At 44.1% G+C, this 16363-nt stretch overlaps 1 protein-coding gene across 3 annotated transcripts in view; it reads right to left on the reverse strand.

Annotated features, from left to right (window-relative positions):
* Slc12a1 (solute carrier family 12 member 1) overlaps positions 1-16363 on the reverse strand; it is an 80990-nt gene that overhangs the window by 52992 nt on the left and 11635 nt on the right. Inside the window, exons 4-9 of one of the 3 annotated variants that reach the window (XM_038330116.1) lie at positions 13663-13758; positions 11179-11318; positions 10011-10121; positions 9117-9228; positions 6864-6991; positions 1284-1368 (exon numbers count right to left, since the gene is read on the reverse strand). In XM_038330116.1, coding sequence (XP_038186044.1) covers positions 1284-1368; positions 6864-6991; positions 9117-9228; positions 10011-10121; positions 11179-11318; positions 13663-13758 — 672 coding nt within the window. Of the gene's footprint in view, positions 1-1283; positions 1369-6863; positions 6992-9116; positions 9229-10010; positions 10122-11178; positions 11319-13662; positions 13759-14212; positions 14309-14836; positions 14933-16363 lie in introns of all 3 variants that reach the window. The other 2 variants (XM_038330115.1, XM_038330117.1) reach the window with 2 other exon arrangements.

Here is a 16363-nt window from a genome sequence, read left to right on the forward strand (position 1 = left end):
GAGTAAGAGGTCACTGGTTCTAATCCTAGATAAACCTTCTTATTAAAAGCTAGGGACATGTCTCAGTAAAGTGTTCACTGCACATGCATGAGGACCTGCGTTTGAACATCCAGAACCTATGCAAAGTCAGGCAGGTCGTATGTGTCACCGTGCTCCTAAGGTGTTTCTTAAACATGCACCTGCTCACCTAAAACCACAGTTGGAAGCTGTAATCTCAGATGACTTCAGTGTCATTCTGAAGTCATTGATGTTCTAACACACTGAATCAGGAAATGTCTTCCTGTGTAACCCTGCACACAGGGCAGTGAACACCTTATCAGGTTCCTCACACAAGAAGCAGCAAGATAGGCACCAGTCTTAGCTTTTTGCTTTTTTGCCTCCTCCTCCTCCTCCTCCTCGTCCTCTTCTTCTTCTTCTTCTTCTTCTTCTTCTTCTTCTTCTTCTTCTTCTTCTTCTTCTTCTTCTTCTTCTTCTTCTTCTTCTTCTTCTTCTTCAGAAATCAGTTTAAGATTATAACAAGTAGAGGACTACTGGAGCTCACCGTTTGGTCAAATGGCCACCAGGCTTCCATAGTTGCCCAACCTGGGCCTGGATCCCTCACCGTGCACTGAAGAGGGTTTCTTCTCTGTGTGTTGGAAAACACATTCCTTTCTTCCCACTATGGCATAAGCGTGCCGTGGCCCTAAGAGGAGGTGTGGCCGCAGGCAGTAGGTAGAGCCAAAGCTTGCCTTGTGGAAAAGCCACAAAACGCATGCTCTGCTCACAGAGAAGCACAGGGCTGGCTTTCACATTGCTAACAGCTGGGGCTGCTCTGATCTTCTGGCAGCTTGTGTCAATGACACTTCCAAGTTCTTCCTCATCTTTCATAATTTCCTTTCCCAGGTTTGGGTTTGGGTTTTGTTTGATTCCCCCCCCCCCCCTACTTTGCTCTGCCCTTGTTCTCGCTTATCTCAGAGGGCAGGAGAGCTAAGTGGTAGAAGTGACAGCTTTCTCAGCTGTGCAGTCACAAGGGTGGCAAAACCTGGCCTTCTCTGGGTCAGGCATAACAACAATAGGCTCTTTTTAGACACTGATCTGAAGATGTCTGCATTGTACTTTAATTGCATCAATGGCTCCCAAAGACACAAACTATTAAGTACCAAAAATTGCAGCTGTAAAGACAAAACAAGACTTTCTACTTACGTAGGCTCCATTGGCAGCCATTAGACACATACACACACACACACACACACACACACACCCTGGGCTCCCTGACATTCTGACATCAGGGATGTTTTCCTTACCTACACAGATAGCAACACCTATGTAGGCAACAGTGGTGATGAAAATGGCCAGCATGGTTCCTCTGGGGATGGCATCCTGGGGATCCTGTGAAAAATCATGCAGAGGGGAAAACAGAACTCAGTAGTAGTCAGAGTGTGAGCCGTTATTGCTGTATTTTCATGATATTAAACCATGCTTCCTAATGCAAGCTCTAAAGGAACTACCTAGCAATGGTGAAGTGAAGAGTCTTTGGGTGGAGCATCTGGAGTGAACGATGGGATATTAAATGTGGTGCTGTGTAGGAACTCCCAGCGCTTGCCCCAGTCTCTAGCAGATGGGGTCCTATCTGAAAGGAAAAGTGGACACATGCCTGCATCTCTAACCCAGAAGCTGTTTCCAATGGATAACTATGTGCAAATGAGAAATTAGCTTTCTCCAAGGGAGTCTCACTGGGGAAACAAACCACTCTTAAGGGTAGGCTCCACGTCAACAGAAAACAAACTCATGGCATCTTTGGAGGTTCTTTGTCTCATGATAAGTCAGGTTTTTTCCCCCTTACATCTTTGGTTCTTTTTCTTGTTTGGTTATTTTGTCCTTCATTTGTTTGCTTTCCTTTTATCTTATTGTATTATATGCATTATATGTCATTTTATTATTGTGTCTTAGGTGCCTGTTTGTTTTCTAAGGAGAGACAGACAGGGAGTGGATCTGGTGGGCAGGAACTGGGAGGAGTAGGGGATGGGAAACTGTAATCAGAATATACTGCATGAGCCGGGCGGTGGTGGCGCACGCCTTTAATCCCAGCACTCGGGAGGCAGAGGCAGGCGGATCTCTGTGAGTTCGAGGCCAGCCTGGTCTACAAGAGCTAGTTCCAGGACAGGCTCTAAAACTACAGTGAAACCCTGTCTCAAAAAACAAAAAAACAAAAAAACAAAAAAAAAAACAGAATATACTGCATGAAAAAAGTCTCTTTTCCTTTTCAAAAAAAGGAAAAGAGAAAAGTGGTTCTATTTTTAATAAACAAAAACCCAACTGTTAAAAAAATAAAAAACCAAAGAAAAGAGACCAAACAAGCCAAACCTCAGTGCTGAAGAGAGAAGTTACAGAAATGAACAGCTAGTTCTCTCTCCATGTGAACTGTATGTAGAAGCATCAGACACAAACAAAGCTGGCATGTTGACAGTATCTGGACATATGTTTGTTTTATCCTGAGTTTAGGCTTGTTTTTAATTAAAACAAAGAAAGAAAGAAAGAAAGAAAGAAAGAAAGAAAGAAAGAAAGAAAGAAAGAAAGAAAGACAAAACAAAAAAAACGATCTGACTGAGCAAAAAGGATCATCTAGTAAACTCTCCAGTCTCTCTAAGGTTTTCATTTTCTCAAGTAAGCTCAGTAAAGAGGTAAGGTCAGCTCTGCAACAGAAAATGGGCTTTTCTCTTGCTTACGAATGTATATGCACACACCGAATTGAGCCCAGATGATACTTAGTTCACCATGTTATACCTGGTTTTGGAAGGAACTGCTAAATTATATCAAACTGACTTCCAAGCAGCATATTGGATTATATTTAATTCAATTTAAGAAATTATTAAACATAATTTGAGGCATGCTTTTCTTATACAGGCAGTTATCTGGCATTCAGAAAGAGTCAATAAATACTGAACAGAGAAAAGTACAATTCCAGTAGGCAATGGTCTCCCAGCTGGAGGACACAAGTCTCATCAATACACATAAGCAATCAATACAGGTAAGTGAAGATTAAGGACTTGTTTTTTCTAAACTTAAATATGATGATCAAGTCCATTGAGAAGGTCACACTTGGTGACTGCAGACACAACCCAACCTCTGGAGATCATGACTTAGCCAAGCAAACACGCACCCCACCTGGGTGTGACCAGCTCTGTGCAGCCACTAACTCCTATGCTCTAATTCTTCCAGGAACATCTGCATATTGGGGTTTTGCTGGTACAGGTGTACCCAGCCTCTTCCTTCCATACGACTGACGCCACAGCCAATGTACAGTTGTGTGCAATATGGCGGCTCCGGGGAGGGGGACGAGGGCAGTGTGGCTGAAATGGGCCCTTCTTAATCGAATTTACTGTTTTTTCTTTTCACCTTTTAGCTTATTGCGGAAGAATTTATTGGGGAACTGGGAGGTAGCTCAGTAAAGTGTCTGCTGCAAAAGCATGAGGGTCTGAGTTCAATTCCTAGAATCCATGTTTAGAAAAGAAAAATGTGGGACACACTTATAATCCCAGCACTGGGGAGGTGAGGCAGGTGGAGGCCTGGAGTTCACTGGGTAGCCAGTCTGGCCTCATTGATGACCCCAGATTCCAGTGAGAGACTTTCACCAAACCAAACCAAACCAAGTGTCCCGAGGAATGGCCTGATATTGACCTCTGACCTTCAGAAGCACACACACACACACACACATGCAGACATGCACAAACGCATGCACACATGCACAAACGCATGCACGCACACACACATCTCCTAAGGTGAACACAAGCAGGCACACACCTCACAAAAATTTCATGGGGTCTGGCTTAAGTTGTAACCATCTTAACTGGAGCGTGATTGACTAAGAGGTAGAAGGTAGATGGCAGCCTGCAACACAGACATGAAGAAGCGCTCCCCTGCAGCTGCCTACTGCAAGCTCTTAAGCTGCTGAGGCCACGTGACATGAGGGTCAACCTGATGCTAAGACACTAATGGGTAGCCTATGATGTCAGTGTATTGATGTGTGATCCTGTACAAAATGGAATTGTTCAGTCCTGCTCCCGACAGAGGGAGCTCAGCAATTTGACACATTCTTAAGTTTCCCCCCTCCTCCGGAATTAACCCCAATCTAAGCTGTTTCTCCTTCCTGTCCAGTAAAAGTGACCACCCCCAGCCAGGACAGAATATAAGTAATCAATTAGGTTTCCACTTTTTTAGGGGTCTAACAATCACTTCCTAATTTTGCATCTCAGAAATATTTCTTAAATCTTCTTCCAGATCCCGATTTTCAGGGCAGTTCTTGCCATGCTATTGCTGTCCCACACAGAAGGCTCAGGATGGGATCTGCATCCATCCATTATGCTGTCCTGGTCGTCCTTCCCTGCAGGGTGGGGGCCATCCTGAGAAGGATGCTGAGACTGGAAGCCGGGTACTCATCTGCATCTCCCTATATTCTATAAACAACGCTTCCTAAATCGAACTGACTTGATTATGATTAATATTATTATAATTATCTTGGGTTTCATCCTCAGAGAGAAATAAAGTTATGGATACAGAAATTTCCTTGCCATTTTCCAGAATATTTCACCTTTGGGAGCTAACATGTCTGACCACTCTGGCTTTTAACTATATTCTGAAGTCCTAGACAATTTCTCTTTTCGCTTCCCTTTTTCCTGGGCCTAAGGGCCGTTGGTTTCCCCATCCACTAAGCTGTTTCTCTGCCTCTGTCTCTCTGTCTCTGTCTGTCTCTGTCTCTCTCTCTTTCTCCTCCCTCCCCCCTTTTCTACAATATTGATCTGGGTGCCCACACTCCCCTGAGTGCTTCCTTAGCTTTCTTGCCTCCCTATTGCACCTACGTGGGTGAGTTCGCCCATGCAGCAGCTTCTATCCTGTCTTCCTTCCTAGATCTCCAGACTCTCTCTCTGCCTCCCAGACACTTGCGATGTCCTACTTCTGCTTCAACCCCATTAGCTAAGCCTGAGCCTCCTCTTCCTCATCTACTATGCCATGAAATCAATTCAGTGAGGCGAAACCAGTGTTAAAGAGCAGAATCGGATAGAACTGATGTAGAAACATCAAAAGGCTTTGCTCGCATTTAGCTGTGACCTATGATGCTTTCTTACTGTGGCTTATAGTAAAAGAATTCTTTCCATTGCTTCTAGCTCTAACAAAAGCAGAGCTTTAACCTCTGTCTCCTGCAAGGCCTTTGTTCAGACATTAAGTAAGAGGAATTGATTAGGCACCTTGTTTTTAAGGAGTCTAAAGAAAGCACAATATTTTCCAATTTAAAAACCTGCCTGTAGCTTCAGGAAGCTTAAATCAGTGACCTCTGATAGTGATAAAACAGGAGTTCGTAACAAGATCTCATTCAGTGAGGAGAGGAGCTGAAGCAGCTGGCACAGGTTTGTGACCTTTGGAGCTTCGGCATGACCTTTCCCCGCTGTTGTCTGCTCAAGAATTTACCTTGGCAGTGTGGTCACTAGCATAACAAATCTAAGTGCTCCGCTCAGTCAGTGTCTATTCCGACCACGCTTTCTCTGAAGATCTTTGGCCAATGAATAAGTGCAAGGCCAAGTTGCCACGTCCTCAGAGTTTGATGCCCCATAGTGAGCATCTGCAGCCACTTCCTTTCCTGTGAACCTTGTGAGGCTCTCCAGCCTCCTCAGTTTTTCTCCACTTAACCTGTAAGAGACTCCCTACTGTCCTCAGGTTTCTCATGCCAGACTCTGCTTGCTTCCTTGGCCAGACTTGCCTTGTTCCTCTCCAATAGCCAGCTTCTAGCCTTGGCTTTCCAAGTTGACTCTGATCAACCTGACAACTATTTGTTCAGTATTTTTATTTCACGACCCATTGACCCTTGCATGTTTTTCATTTAATACTTATCTTCCAATGAGTCTTGCAAATACTCACCTTCTGACACTGATTATAAATACATTGAGATAAGATTTGCATCTTCTTTAGCGTATGTGAGGTACAACCATTGTCTCTCTTATGAAAGAGACTTCTATTGTTCTCTAACCCTTCTTGTACTATTGGGATGCCTCAGCTCTTATTGGGGTATATGGCTGCCCTACTTCAGTAAGCATTTCATAGAGTCCTTTGAAGCTAGGTAAGGACATGAGCCAAAATCCAGATCAATGGGATGTCAACAGAAAGAGGTAGAGCGTGAACCAGGAAACGATTAATCACCCAGGACCTTGAAGATATGGATGAGCCCCAAGATAGAGGTGAAAGAGGAGAGGTTTCTCTGAGTTTCTGGGCTGCTTTTGGAAGTAGATATCTAATTTTGTTGGATGGCCTATGCACGTTCCAGAAACACAAAGTCTGGTCTTGTTTTGGCCATGGCTAGTGGGTGGTCCTCCTCAAAATACTGAAATCCCATCTGTAGTTAAGTCAATGATCCCTCTGGCAGTTGATGGAGAATGCTGTGAACTGAGGACAAAGTGGTCACATGACTGTTTGCTATTGTTGATTTGGTTTTGTTTATCCGCAAATGTCTTGTATTCTTAGTCATTATGATTTTTAAAGGGAAAGGGTGATTCTGAAAGTAAGTCACATCCATTTTATTGAAAAATAACTTCCCATGAGTATGCTCTGCTTTGGATGTCACTGAATATGGGTTTTGGAATTATACTATATTGTCAAGAGCTTAGATTTAAAATTAAAGGGGAGGGAAAGAGATAGACAGACAGATAGATAGATAGATAGATAGATAGATAGATAGATAGATAGATAGATAGATAGAATAAATATCCAAAAAATCATTCAGAAACCTTCATTCTTGTGTCTCTGGGACCTAAGTCATGTTGAGTCTGCACAGCTTCTCATGCTACCAACAACAGCACTCCCACCACCAAGGCTACAAAGCCGAGGAAACTACATACCTCCAGGTCTCCAGAGATGTTGGCACCAGCAAGGATCCCAGTGGCAGCGGGGAAAAAGATGGCAAAGACGGAGAAGAAGCCTTCACCCTTTGTGAAGCTTGGCCCAAAGTTTTCTGCAAATATGGCCGCTGAAACACAAGTGAGGGGAACATCATCTTGTTGGGTTTTGCACACTGTAGAAGCCTATGTTCTTGACTTCTGTGTTTCTAAATGAAAATAGATCTTTAGAATGGGAGCAGAGTGAACCCGAGACTGTTGGTTACTCTTCTCCAAGTACCAAGGCGCCTATCATTTTACAAACACAGTTTAGGCCTTGGATCTCTCGACAGAACTCTGGGAAGGTCATTGGAGACCAAGCTTGCTTGTCTTCTTTGAATATAGAAGAAATGGAAAGAAGCAATAAGGATTCTTGCAGAGGAGAAAATGAGTCTCTTTCAATGGGGTCTCTGGGTATCCACTTATGAGAGGCTCTATGCCAAGCAGTAACTGGTCAACGCAAAAACAAACTCAAGGGTATTTTTGCAGACTTTTTGTCTCGTATTGCTTTATTTGAACATTTTCTCTTTCTTTTTCATCTTGCAGTTCTTTTGCTTATCTATTACGGGTTTCTGATTTTGTGCCTTATGGCTTTTGTTTCTGTGTGAGTCTGTGTTTTATTGTTCTTTGTTTTTGCTTTTTATCTTGTTTGTTTATTTATCTGTTTTTCTAAGGAGAGTAAGAAAGAAAAGGCATGGAATTGGGTGCATGGGGAGATTAGGGAGGAGTTGTGGGGGAGAAAAAACTATGATCAGAATATATCGTATAATTTTTTAAATTAAAATATAATATATATATATATTTCCAAGAAAATATTTTTTGCATAAACATGTTAGTAGCCTCAAAATATAGAACATATGTTCACATGCCCCCCTCATGACCACATTCTCACATATATATATATATATATATATATATATATATATATATATATATCTTTAAACAGCCTTTTCAGGCCTTTGACAAGCCTTAAGAGACCCATGTTAGGTGGGCTGCAGTGACTTGTGTCTAGCATTCTGCTCTCTCTGCTCTTCCCCTCAGAGTTTGGATCTCAGCTCCTTATACCAAATTCTCCAAGAATAAGAATATGGTGAGTTGCTTTGTCCTTAGAACAATACTGTCCTGTCCTGTAGGCTGATCACCAAATCACTTAAATGAAAAGAAAGCCTTCTAGAGAAAAGGCAGAAAGAAAGAGAAAGAGAAAGAAACCAAACAAAAAAAGAAATCTGGGATGAGCAAAGGGGGTGAAAGTTGAAAACATCAGAAGATATAAAGTAGGGGAAAAGGTAGAAAAGAAAGGACAATAAAACCCAAAGCAAATAAAAGAACCACAGTAAATATCTGGTTTTAAAAATGGTGAGGGGTCACAGGTACTGATAACTGAATATGTAATTGAGCAATTGATATTTTTTATAGCCTTAGCTGTGTATTGAGTAAGCTAGGGTAGAAAATAAGAAGGTAAAAGAAGCAGAACTGGGAGAGAAAAGTCAAATTCGTACGCTGTGATGTTATCACAAGGAGATACATAAGTAATTCACCCATCATTTCTTTCAAGTGTGTTTAGCTTTGTTTGTATGTATGTATCTATACTGTTCTCCTGCCTGGTGCCTACAGAGGCCAGAAGAGGGCGCTGGATCCCCTGGAACTGGAGGTGCAGACGCCTATGAGCTACTGTGGAGGTCTGAGCAGTGTCTCCAGCCTCAGATTAACAGTGGTCACAGCAGGTTGGGCGCTACAGAGTCTCCTGGGAAGACAGACAACTTGACTTGGCACTAATGCTCAGCAGAGGCTGATTATCTTTCCCAGCTCCCAGTTTTCATTCCCTACAGGTAGCTTCTATTCCTATTGTGTAGCCGTCTAGTGATAGCCCAGTATCCAAGGATTTACAAGAGACCTTCTCATCTTCAACTGAAAAAAGACTGACTTCTCAAGATTGCTTTTAAAATTTGAGTACCCTCCATATATACTTTTTAAAGTTTCCTCAGGAAGTTGTCAATCATTAATTTAATGGGAAAATCCGAGAACCAAACAGGATGTGTATAACCCGCTCAGCTGATATGCAAGTGTTGAAACCGCACCATGGATCTCCTGAATCCAACTGCAGGCCTTTCCTGGGCTACATTGGAATCCTCGTGGCTGGGGATGGGTGAGAGAGGCAGCAATGGGAAGAACAATGTAGACCCATTAACTGAGAAGGGACTGATTGGCCCCGCTTACCTTGGTAGTTGAAGAAGCCTCTAGACTTCTTCTCGTTGTTGGATGGAATGACAGTTCCAATGAAGAAGTTTGCAATGGCAATGAGAAGAATAACCAGGAGAATCACCTGGGCCTGTGACACGGCAGGAAAGGGACCGAGTTAGAAGCAAGAACAATGTAAACCAGCTTCAAATCTGGACTTTCTCACTGCACAGCTGAAGCTTAATATATTGCCCTCTTCCCTGTTCAGGTCTTGAGGACGAGACCTGGATCTCCAGTATGCTGTGCTGCTGGCCTGGACAAGAGTTGTACATAAAGACGCGTCAACCTTGCTGGATGTGTCACCACGATGGCAGCAAGCAAAGTGAAATGGGGCCCTATGATCTGACCCATACGATCAGGTCTTGATCAGACTTGGTACTGTTGCGGAATATTTGTTTATACTGTGTGACAATGTGCCACTGTGATTTGTTTAATCAAGAACTGAATGGCTAATAGGTAGGCAGAAGAGAATAGGTGGGAACTAGGGATGAATCTCGGCACACGGGGGATGACAGCGAGACACTGAAGAAGTCACACATACGGTGCAGAGGAGGAGTAACCACGGTCTGAGGCAGAATGCACATCAATAAAACAGGTTAAGTAAAGTTATAAGAGCCAGTGAGGAAAAAGCCCAAGCTAAGTTCAAGCTTTCATAAGTGGCAGTGAGTCTCAATGCCATTGTGTATGAGCTGGTGGCCCAAAGGAAAGTACGACTACAGGTACTTAGTGGCATGATGGCCACCTTGCGTGTACTCATGCCTTTCGCTATAATGAAGGAATGGCAGCTGTTCTTTGTGAATATGGTGTTCCTTCTGTTGTGACTAAGTCAGGGCCTGGCCAGCACTAGTGACAGTGTTATTTAGAGACACCCACCTTCGCTTCCCACTCCATCCCAGCTACTGAGATTCCTAGGAGAATCACCACGGTGATGGAGCCAATTATCCGGATGTCATTGGTTGGATCCACCATCATTGAGTCACTCTCCTGGGGGTGGGGGGGGAATCACTCAAATGATTAGAGATAGTTCTTTGCACTCAGTATTTTTTATAATATTCAACATGAAGAAAGGATACTGTACACAAATGCCTGGGGCATATAGGATATTAAGAAAATGAAGTATTTGTAAGTTCTAGAAGACAAAATAGAAAAAAAAGTTCTAATTTTACTTTATCTGTGATGTAGGCCTTTGATAGGCAAGGCTAGGGCTAGAAAGGCTAGAAACTCCTAGCCACAGATGCGGGAGATAATGAGCACTAACTAGAAGTCTGCATGGTCATACCTTTTGTGTGGTACTTCAGCGGAAGGACTGGCTACTTTCATGTGCCAGGGAGAACTTTAGGAGAATAAAAATGGGTGGTTTCCAATGTGAATATTGGAAAATAAGCGTTGCTTAACTTAATAACAGAGAACACAAACTGAGCAACACATCTCTTGAAGAGAGTAGGCCGTAAGAATACACACTATGTTCATTGATTCATATAATTTCCACATAGACAAACTTTCACCAGTAGGGCCTTTAAGGTGAGACAGTGAGGAGTTAGCATACTACACAGGCTTAACGACCTCGTTCCCAGAGCACCTGGGTTGGGCCCTTAGCTCAGAGAGGCCTCATTTTCTGCAGCAAGTTGTGTCCATGTTTGAACTTTCTTCATCTTTGGAAACCTTGTGAGCATCAGTGGCATGCCTACAGGAAGTGATGCCTGCCGTCCACCTGAAGCTTTGTATTTTATACACTTTCCACACACATCCTTCCCATCTGATATGCACGGAACTTCTGGGGAATGCACGAAGCAGTAAATTAGCTCCTCGTTCCGCTTCAGAAAACAAATGAGCCTCAGATGTAGAGGAGACTGGTCTAAAGTCTCCCAGGTGGTAAGGCGAGAGCTGAACTCAAAGCCAGACCTTCTGACCTTATGTCTGGGGCTCCTGCCCTGATCCTAAACTCCCCTTCTCTTATCTTGACCTGAGACTATCCCCTAGGGCCCTGTGAAGGAAAGCTGAGCTACTTGGTTTGTCTGAACGAAAGAAGAGCTTTAATTACCTTAAGGAGATCTACCACAGTCTCTGCGAACCCCACCACATACATGGCGACAGCCACTGCGTTGGCGAAAGCAAAGATCAAGCCTATAGACCCACCGAACTCGGGCCCTAAGCTCCGGGAAATCAGGTAGTAGGCTCCTCCTGCAACGAGAGAACATCGCATGTCACCTGGAGGGGAAGCCAAGCTCTCCGGTCCCTATGGTTAATTTCCAGCTGTTAATCATCCCACCAAGAGTATTACAGATTCCTAGGCATGCTATAAATCCTGGGTCGTCATGATGAGGCCCTGCGGGCAGACCTGCCTCCTATGCTGTATAGAATCTGCCAAGTACGTGCCAATAGAATTCAATCTGTTGAGACTTCCAAGTTAGATTCCTGCTCTAAGTTGATAAATAATAGCAACAAGCTTTACTCAAATGCTTTGTCTTTTTTTAAAAAAATTGATTTAGAGTATCCAAATGAAGAGTGTGACAGAAGTAAAATTTTAAATTCAAAATTTCCAGAAACTGAAAGACCCAGGTAGAAAATGAAATGGCAAGACTTGTTCTTTCCTGGTGCTGTGTGGTACAAGCCTGTTATCCTGGCCCTTGGGAGGCAGAGGCAGGAGGGTCAGGTCTTCAGGGTCATCCTCAGTTATAGTAAACTGAAGACTAGCTTGGGTTACATAAAACACTGACTCAAAAGAACAAAGCGGTTGATCCTTTTTAATTTTTATTTTATTTTCTGGCTTCCATTCTATTGTGTAAACTTTTCTGGTAGCTAATTTGTAAAATGAGCATCTCTATCGGGGTGTGTGTATCCACTCTGGAAAGCAGACTTGTTTTCTGGGTTTAGCCTAATGAAGCGTCAATTCCCATAATAAGGCTGTGGGGCGGGAAGAAGAGCAGGGGGGGCGCTGGGAACCAATGCTCTTTCCTGAACACTAAAGAATAGCTTTGTGAATGGCCACCCACTTCCGTGACATGAAAACCGAAGGGGTTCGCTTCACAGCTTAGGGCCAGTGACACTAAGACAGGCTGACGAGGGAACTAGACATTGTAATGACCTCTTAGGTGAAGCTGGTCAAGGGAGTTTGCAAAGTCGGCATGGGACTAGAAAACCCAGAACGAACCCCCTTTTGTGGAGGAGAAACTGTGCTCGGTGTGGGTAAGTTCTCAAAATGGAACGTAGAGATAATCCCCTAGAGTTTTAAAACTTAACTTTGCTCCACAAATTGGCTGGGCAGTTACATGGGCATAACAGTAAAAACAAGAGACAGATAGGGGCTGGAGAACTGGCTCAGTGGTTAGGAGCACTTGTTGCTCTTGCAGAGGACCCAGGTTCAATTCTCAGCACCCATGTGGCAGCTCAAGACCATATATAATTTTAGGTCCAGTTGTTTCGATGCCTTCTTCTGACTGCCTTAGGCACCAAGTACACACAGGGTACATACACATAGATGCAGGTAAAATACTCATGCACATAAAATAAAATAAATCTTTAAAAAGCAATGAATAAAACATAAGTTGAGAGAGAGGGGTTCTGTGGCTAGGGTTGTTTTAGAAAGCCTTGCGTGGGGCAGGGGTAAGAAGGGGTGGTACTCGTGCCTACAACCAAGGGATTTGAAAGGCTAAGATGAGTGGATCGCCATGCACTCAAGGCCAATCTGGCCCTGCAGAGTAAGACTTTGTCTCAAAACACCAAAATCACGCTAGAGATGGCTCAGTGGCTGAGAGTGTGTATTGTTTTAGCAGAGAACCTGAGTGCCCAGAATCAAGTAGTTCACACCCACCTGTAACTCTACTGCTGTCTTCTGGCCTCTAGTTCCTATACTGATGTGAACATAACCCCCTACACACACACACACACACACACACACACACACACACAGTTAAAAAAAATAAATCTTAAAAATACAAAAACAATCCCTCCCCACAGAATCCATCACTGACAACAAAAATTCCCAAGCAGGGAGACTTGGATAAAACAGCCAAGGCAAAAATTAGTGAACCCAAGGAACAGGATGAGGGCAATCAGGACAGGGACAAACTTTCTACCCCAGCCAGCCTGCTCCTGAAAACTTGACAGTAACTCATTGTTTCATTCATTTATTTTTTAAATTTTCTTGTTAGTGATGTTTTATGATAGAAGCAGAGTATTTGGGGAGACCATGACGGCTGGGGCGGGAGTGCTGTCTGTGTGAGAATCACCACTGTGAGGCGGGATGTTGGGGAACACCCAGGCTGAGGGGACCCAGGAGGGAGCAGTATAGCTCACCCTGGTACTGAGCACCCATTGGGATTCATCACAGGAAATGGATCAAAGGAGCCCTTTCTACAGATCTTTTTTTTCAGTTGAGAAGAATTTTACCTTGCTTTTGGATTTTGCTTTTTTTCCTTTCAAGTCTTAGGGGGCCAGTTAGCAACATAAAATCTACACACTCAGTAAACAACTCTCGACAGGATGTGACGTCATCGTTTATAATCAAGTAAATCGGTTGGCTTACCTCCTCGAACTACTCCGTTTGTGCAAATAGCGGACATAGAAATACCTGTGAGTGTCGTCACTACTACGCTCAGGGCGATGATGATGACTCCCAGACCTGCAAAACCCCCAACAAAAGCGTTTGACTCCAGTAGGGAGAGAGATCACCATTCCTTCAGGAAGTGCCAGTCACAGAAGATCCGTCTCCCTGCAGAAACCTGAAATGCTCTAACCGGTCCCATTCCGCGACCGTGTGGGAGACACCTGAAATGCACCGTGCTTAAATCTGCCGCCATTCTGAGGACTCGTTTCCTGTGAACGACCAGCAAGACTATACAGACTGACCTGGAAGAGAAGAGCTTTCGCCAAGGACTCCGCGCATCTGGGGTAGGACCTGTCATGTGCCGGGATTCTGTTAGCCGTGACCTCGGTGGACTTGAACTACACTCACCGTGCTGCTGTCTGCATTCGGCTTCTCCACACTCCCCTGTGCCCATCAGCAACCAAGTATATAGAAACGTGTGCCTACCCGTACCATGTGATGAGGATATTAGGGATCTTAGAGATTTTACCTCCACGAACAAACCCGTTGGTTGCTATTGCAGAAGTTGACAACCCAGTGATAGAGGTTACCATGGTGGAAAGAAGAATTATAAGAACTCCAAGACCTGTCAGCAATGAAAGACAGAAGGTATTACATTTTATTCTTCTTCCTTGGAGTCCCTTCTCCTGCAACCTCTACTGCCTTTTTAATTGAACTTTTCTGGTCCGTGCTGTGGACCCCAGTGGGGTTTCTTTGTACAAAGGTAGGGTTGGTATGCCTGGCATAAAGATCGAGTCCAAGAAGCACTCATTATGATGAAGGATGGCATCCAGAAGTCAACACAGTCTAACGTACAGTCCTGCAGAGGAAAAGCCGACTCCTCTCTGTGTCCTGGGAGAGAAGCTACCCCTGCCGTGAAAGAGGAAACATGACATTTGACCTTCTCTCTTGTTTGAGAGGAACCTGATTGGGAAAGTTTGGGATTTGACAAAGGTTAAATCCTTCTTCATTTTTCTTGCACCCTTTGCCTGGGGGAGAAAAGGAACCAACTCACATTACCTTCGAAAACACCCCAGAAAGGTCAGCGGTGAGCTATTGGAGCCTGTGTCACCTTTACCTTATGCCTGATGAACTGGCTCACAACCTTAATTACCTCCTCTGACATATCCATTTGTGGCGATAGCAGAGGTGGATAAACCAGTGATGGCTGTCACTGTCACGGCTAAGCCGATGATAATCACACCGAGACCTCGGTTGAGAGAGGAAAAATATGGGCGATTAAATGGTGGAACAGCTCATTGGGTCATTTACATAAAAGCAAACACATCTGGGTAGTCATTGAAGGATCACATTTGAATTAAACAAGCTGGCCATGAAATCGCCATTCAGGTACTAAGGGAGTTAAGATTAGGGGCGTGCAGAGCTGTGCCTCCCCCAAGTGTATGATTCAGGTTGGTCAAAGCATAGGATGAACCTGGTCTTTGATGAAGTTCCCCACAGCCTCCAGCTGTTAGTATAAATAAAGGTTATTCTAACTTTCCCGGTAAAGGTCTTCAGTAGCAAATTGTTCATTAGGTAGATGGGTAAATCGGACAGAACCGAATTTAGGTACATTAACTTATTTGCGGTGCGTTCTCAGAATTTACTTATTTTCTGACACCCCAATGGCAGTGACATTAGGAGTGGGTTGTGAAGTTGCTGACGTGGTGCACAGAGGGCAGAACTCACTGGTGGCTCGCTCAGTGTACCCACAGCACCCATGAATACCAGCGTTTCTGAAAAGCCTTCTGCATGTCTAGCTGTGTGGTTGGCATTGTGAGAGATGCAAGCCGCAAACGCACCAGAATGAAAAAGCCACCTTTGAGGATATCGTGGTCCAGAAGGGCAGCGGTTATGAGGAGAAACTGACAAAGGCCAAAATTTTAGTTTCAAGACACTCACAGCAGGTGTGTGTGTGTGTGTGTGTGTGTGTGCATGTGGGTGGCTGCACGCGCACGCACGTGCACATGTGGGGCATTTAGGCAGGCATAGAAGGCATAAAATGTATTAGAATATATCACTGTGGTATAAGGATTTTTTTTAAAACTACATAAGTGAAAATAAACCGAGCAGGCACAAGGAAAGCTCTCGGCTTTCCTGTTTGTCCAGGTCAGGGGCACACACGTGTGAATGCGTCCATGCTTCCGTTATCTGGAAGGACTGATGCTCAACCACAGAGACACGTGCAGGCCCTTACCAGACTGCAGAGGATTCTTCAGGAACCCAGGAACCTTCTGGATTAGTCCTTTTTTGTTCTAGCAAATTTCTCTATTTCCCTTCCCATAGTTGGCTACCCTAGAAACTCAAATTCCCTTCTTTTTGTCTAGTAGGCTTCCTGCAGCTTCATTGTTCCTTTGTTAGGACGGTATACAAGTGTTCCCACCACTCCTCTGCATCACCACCCACCACCGCGTCCTCCCATGAGTGTGCACAAGACATTGATAAGCACATTCATTTGTCAATACGATGTCTGACAGTCTAAAGCATGAGGCTATGGACCCGAGATGGACAGAGGGAAACTTTTTACGCTCCCCTCCCCCGTCACGAGAAGCTGATATGGAATTCAGAGATTGGGGGAGTTCAGTGACTCTGTCCCGTTGAGTGCTCTCCCACACGTAAGGCAGTCATTCCTACTTCGCCA

The sequence above is a fragment of the Arvicola amphibius genome, chromosome 5, assembly GCF_903992535.2.
Source record: "Arvicola amphibius chromosome 5, mArvAmp1.2, whole genome shotgun sequence".
Lineage (NCBI taxonomy): Eukaryota > Metazoa > Chordata > Mammalia > Rodentia > Cricetidae > Arvicola > Arvicola amphibius.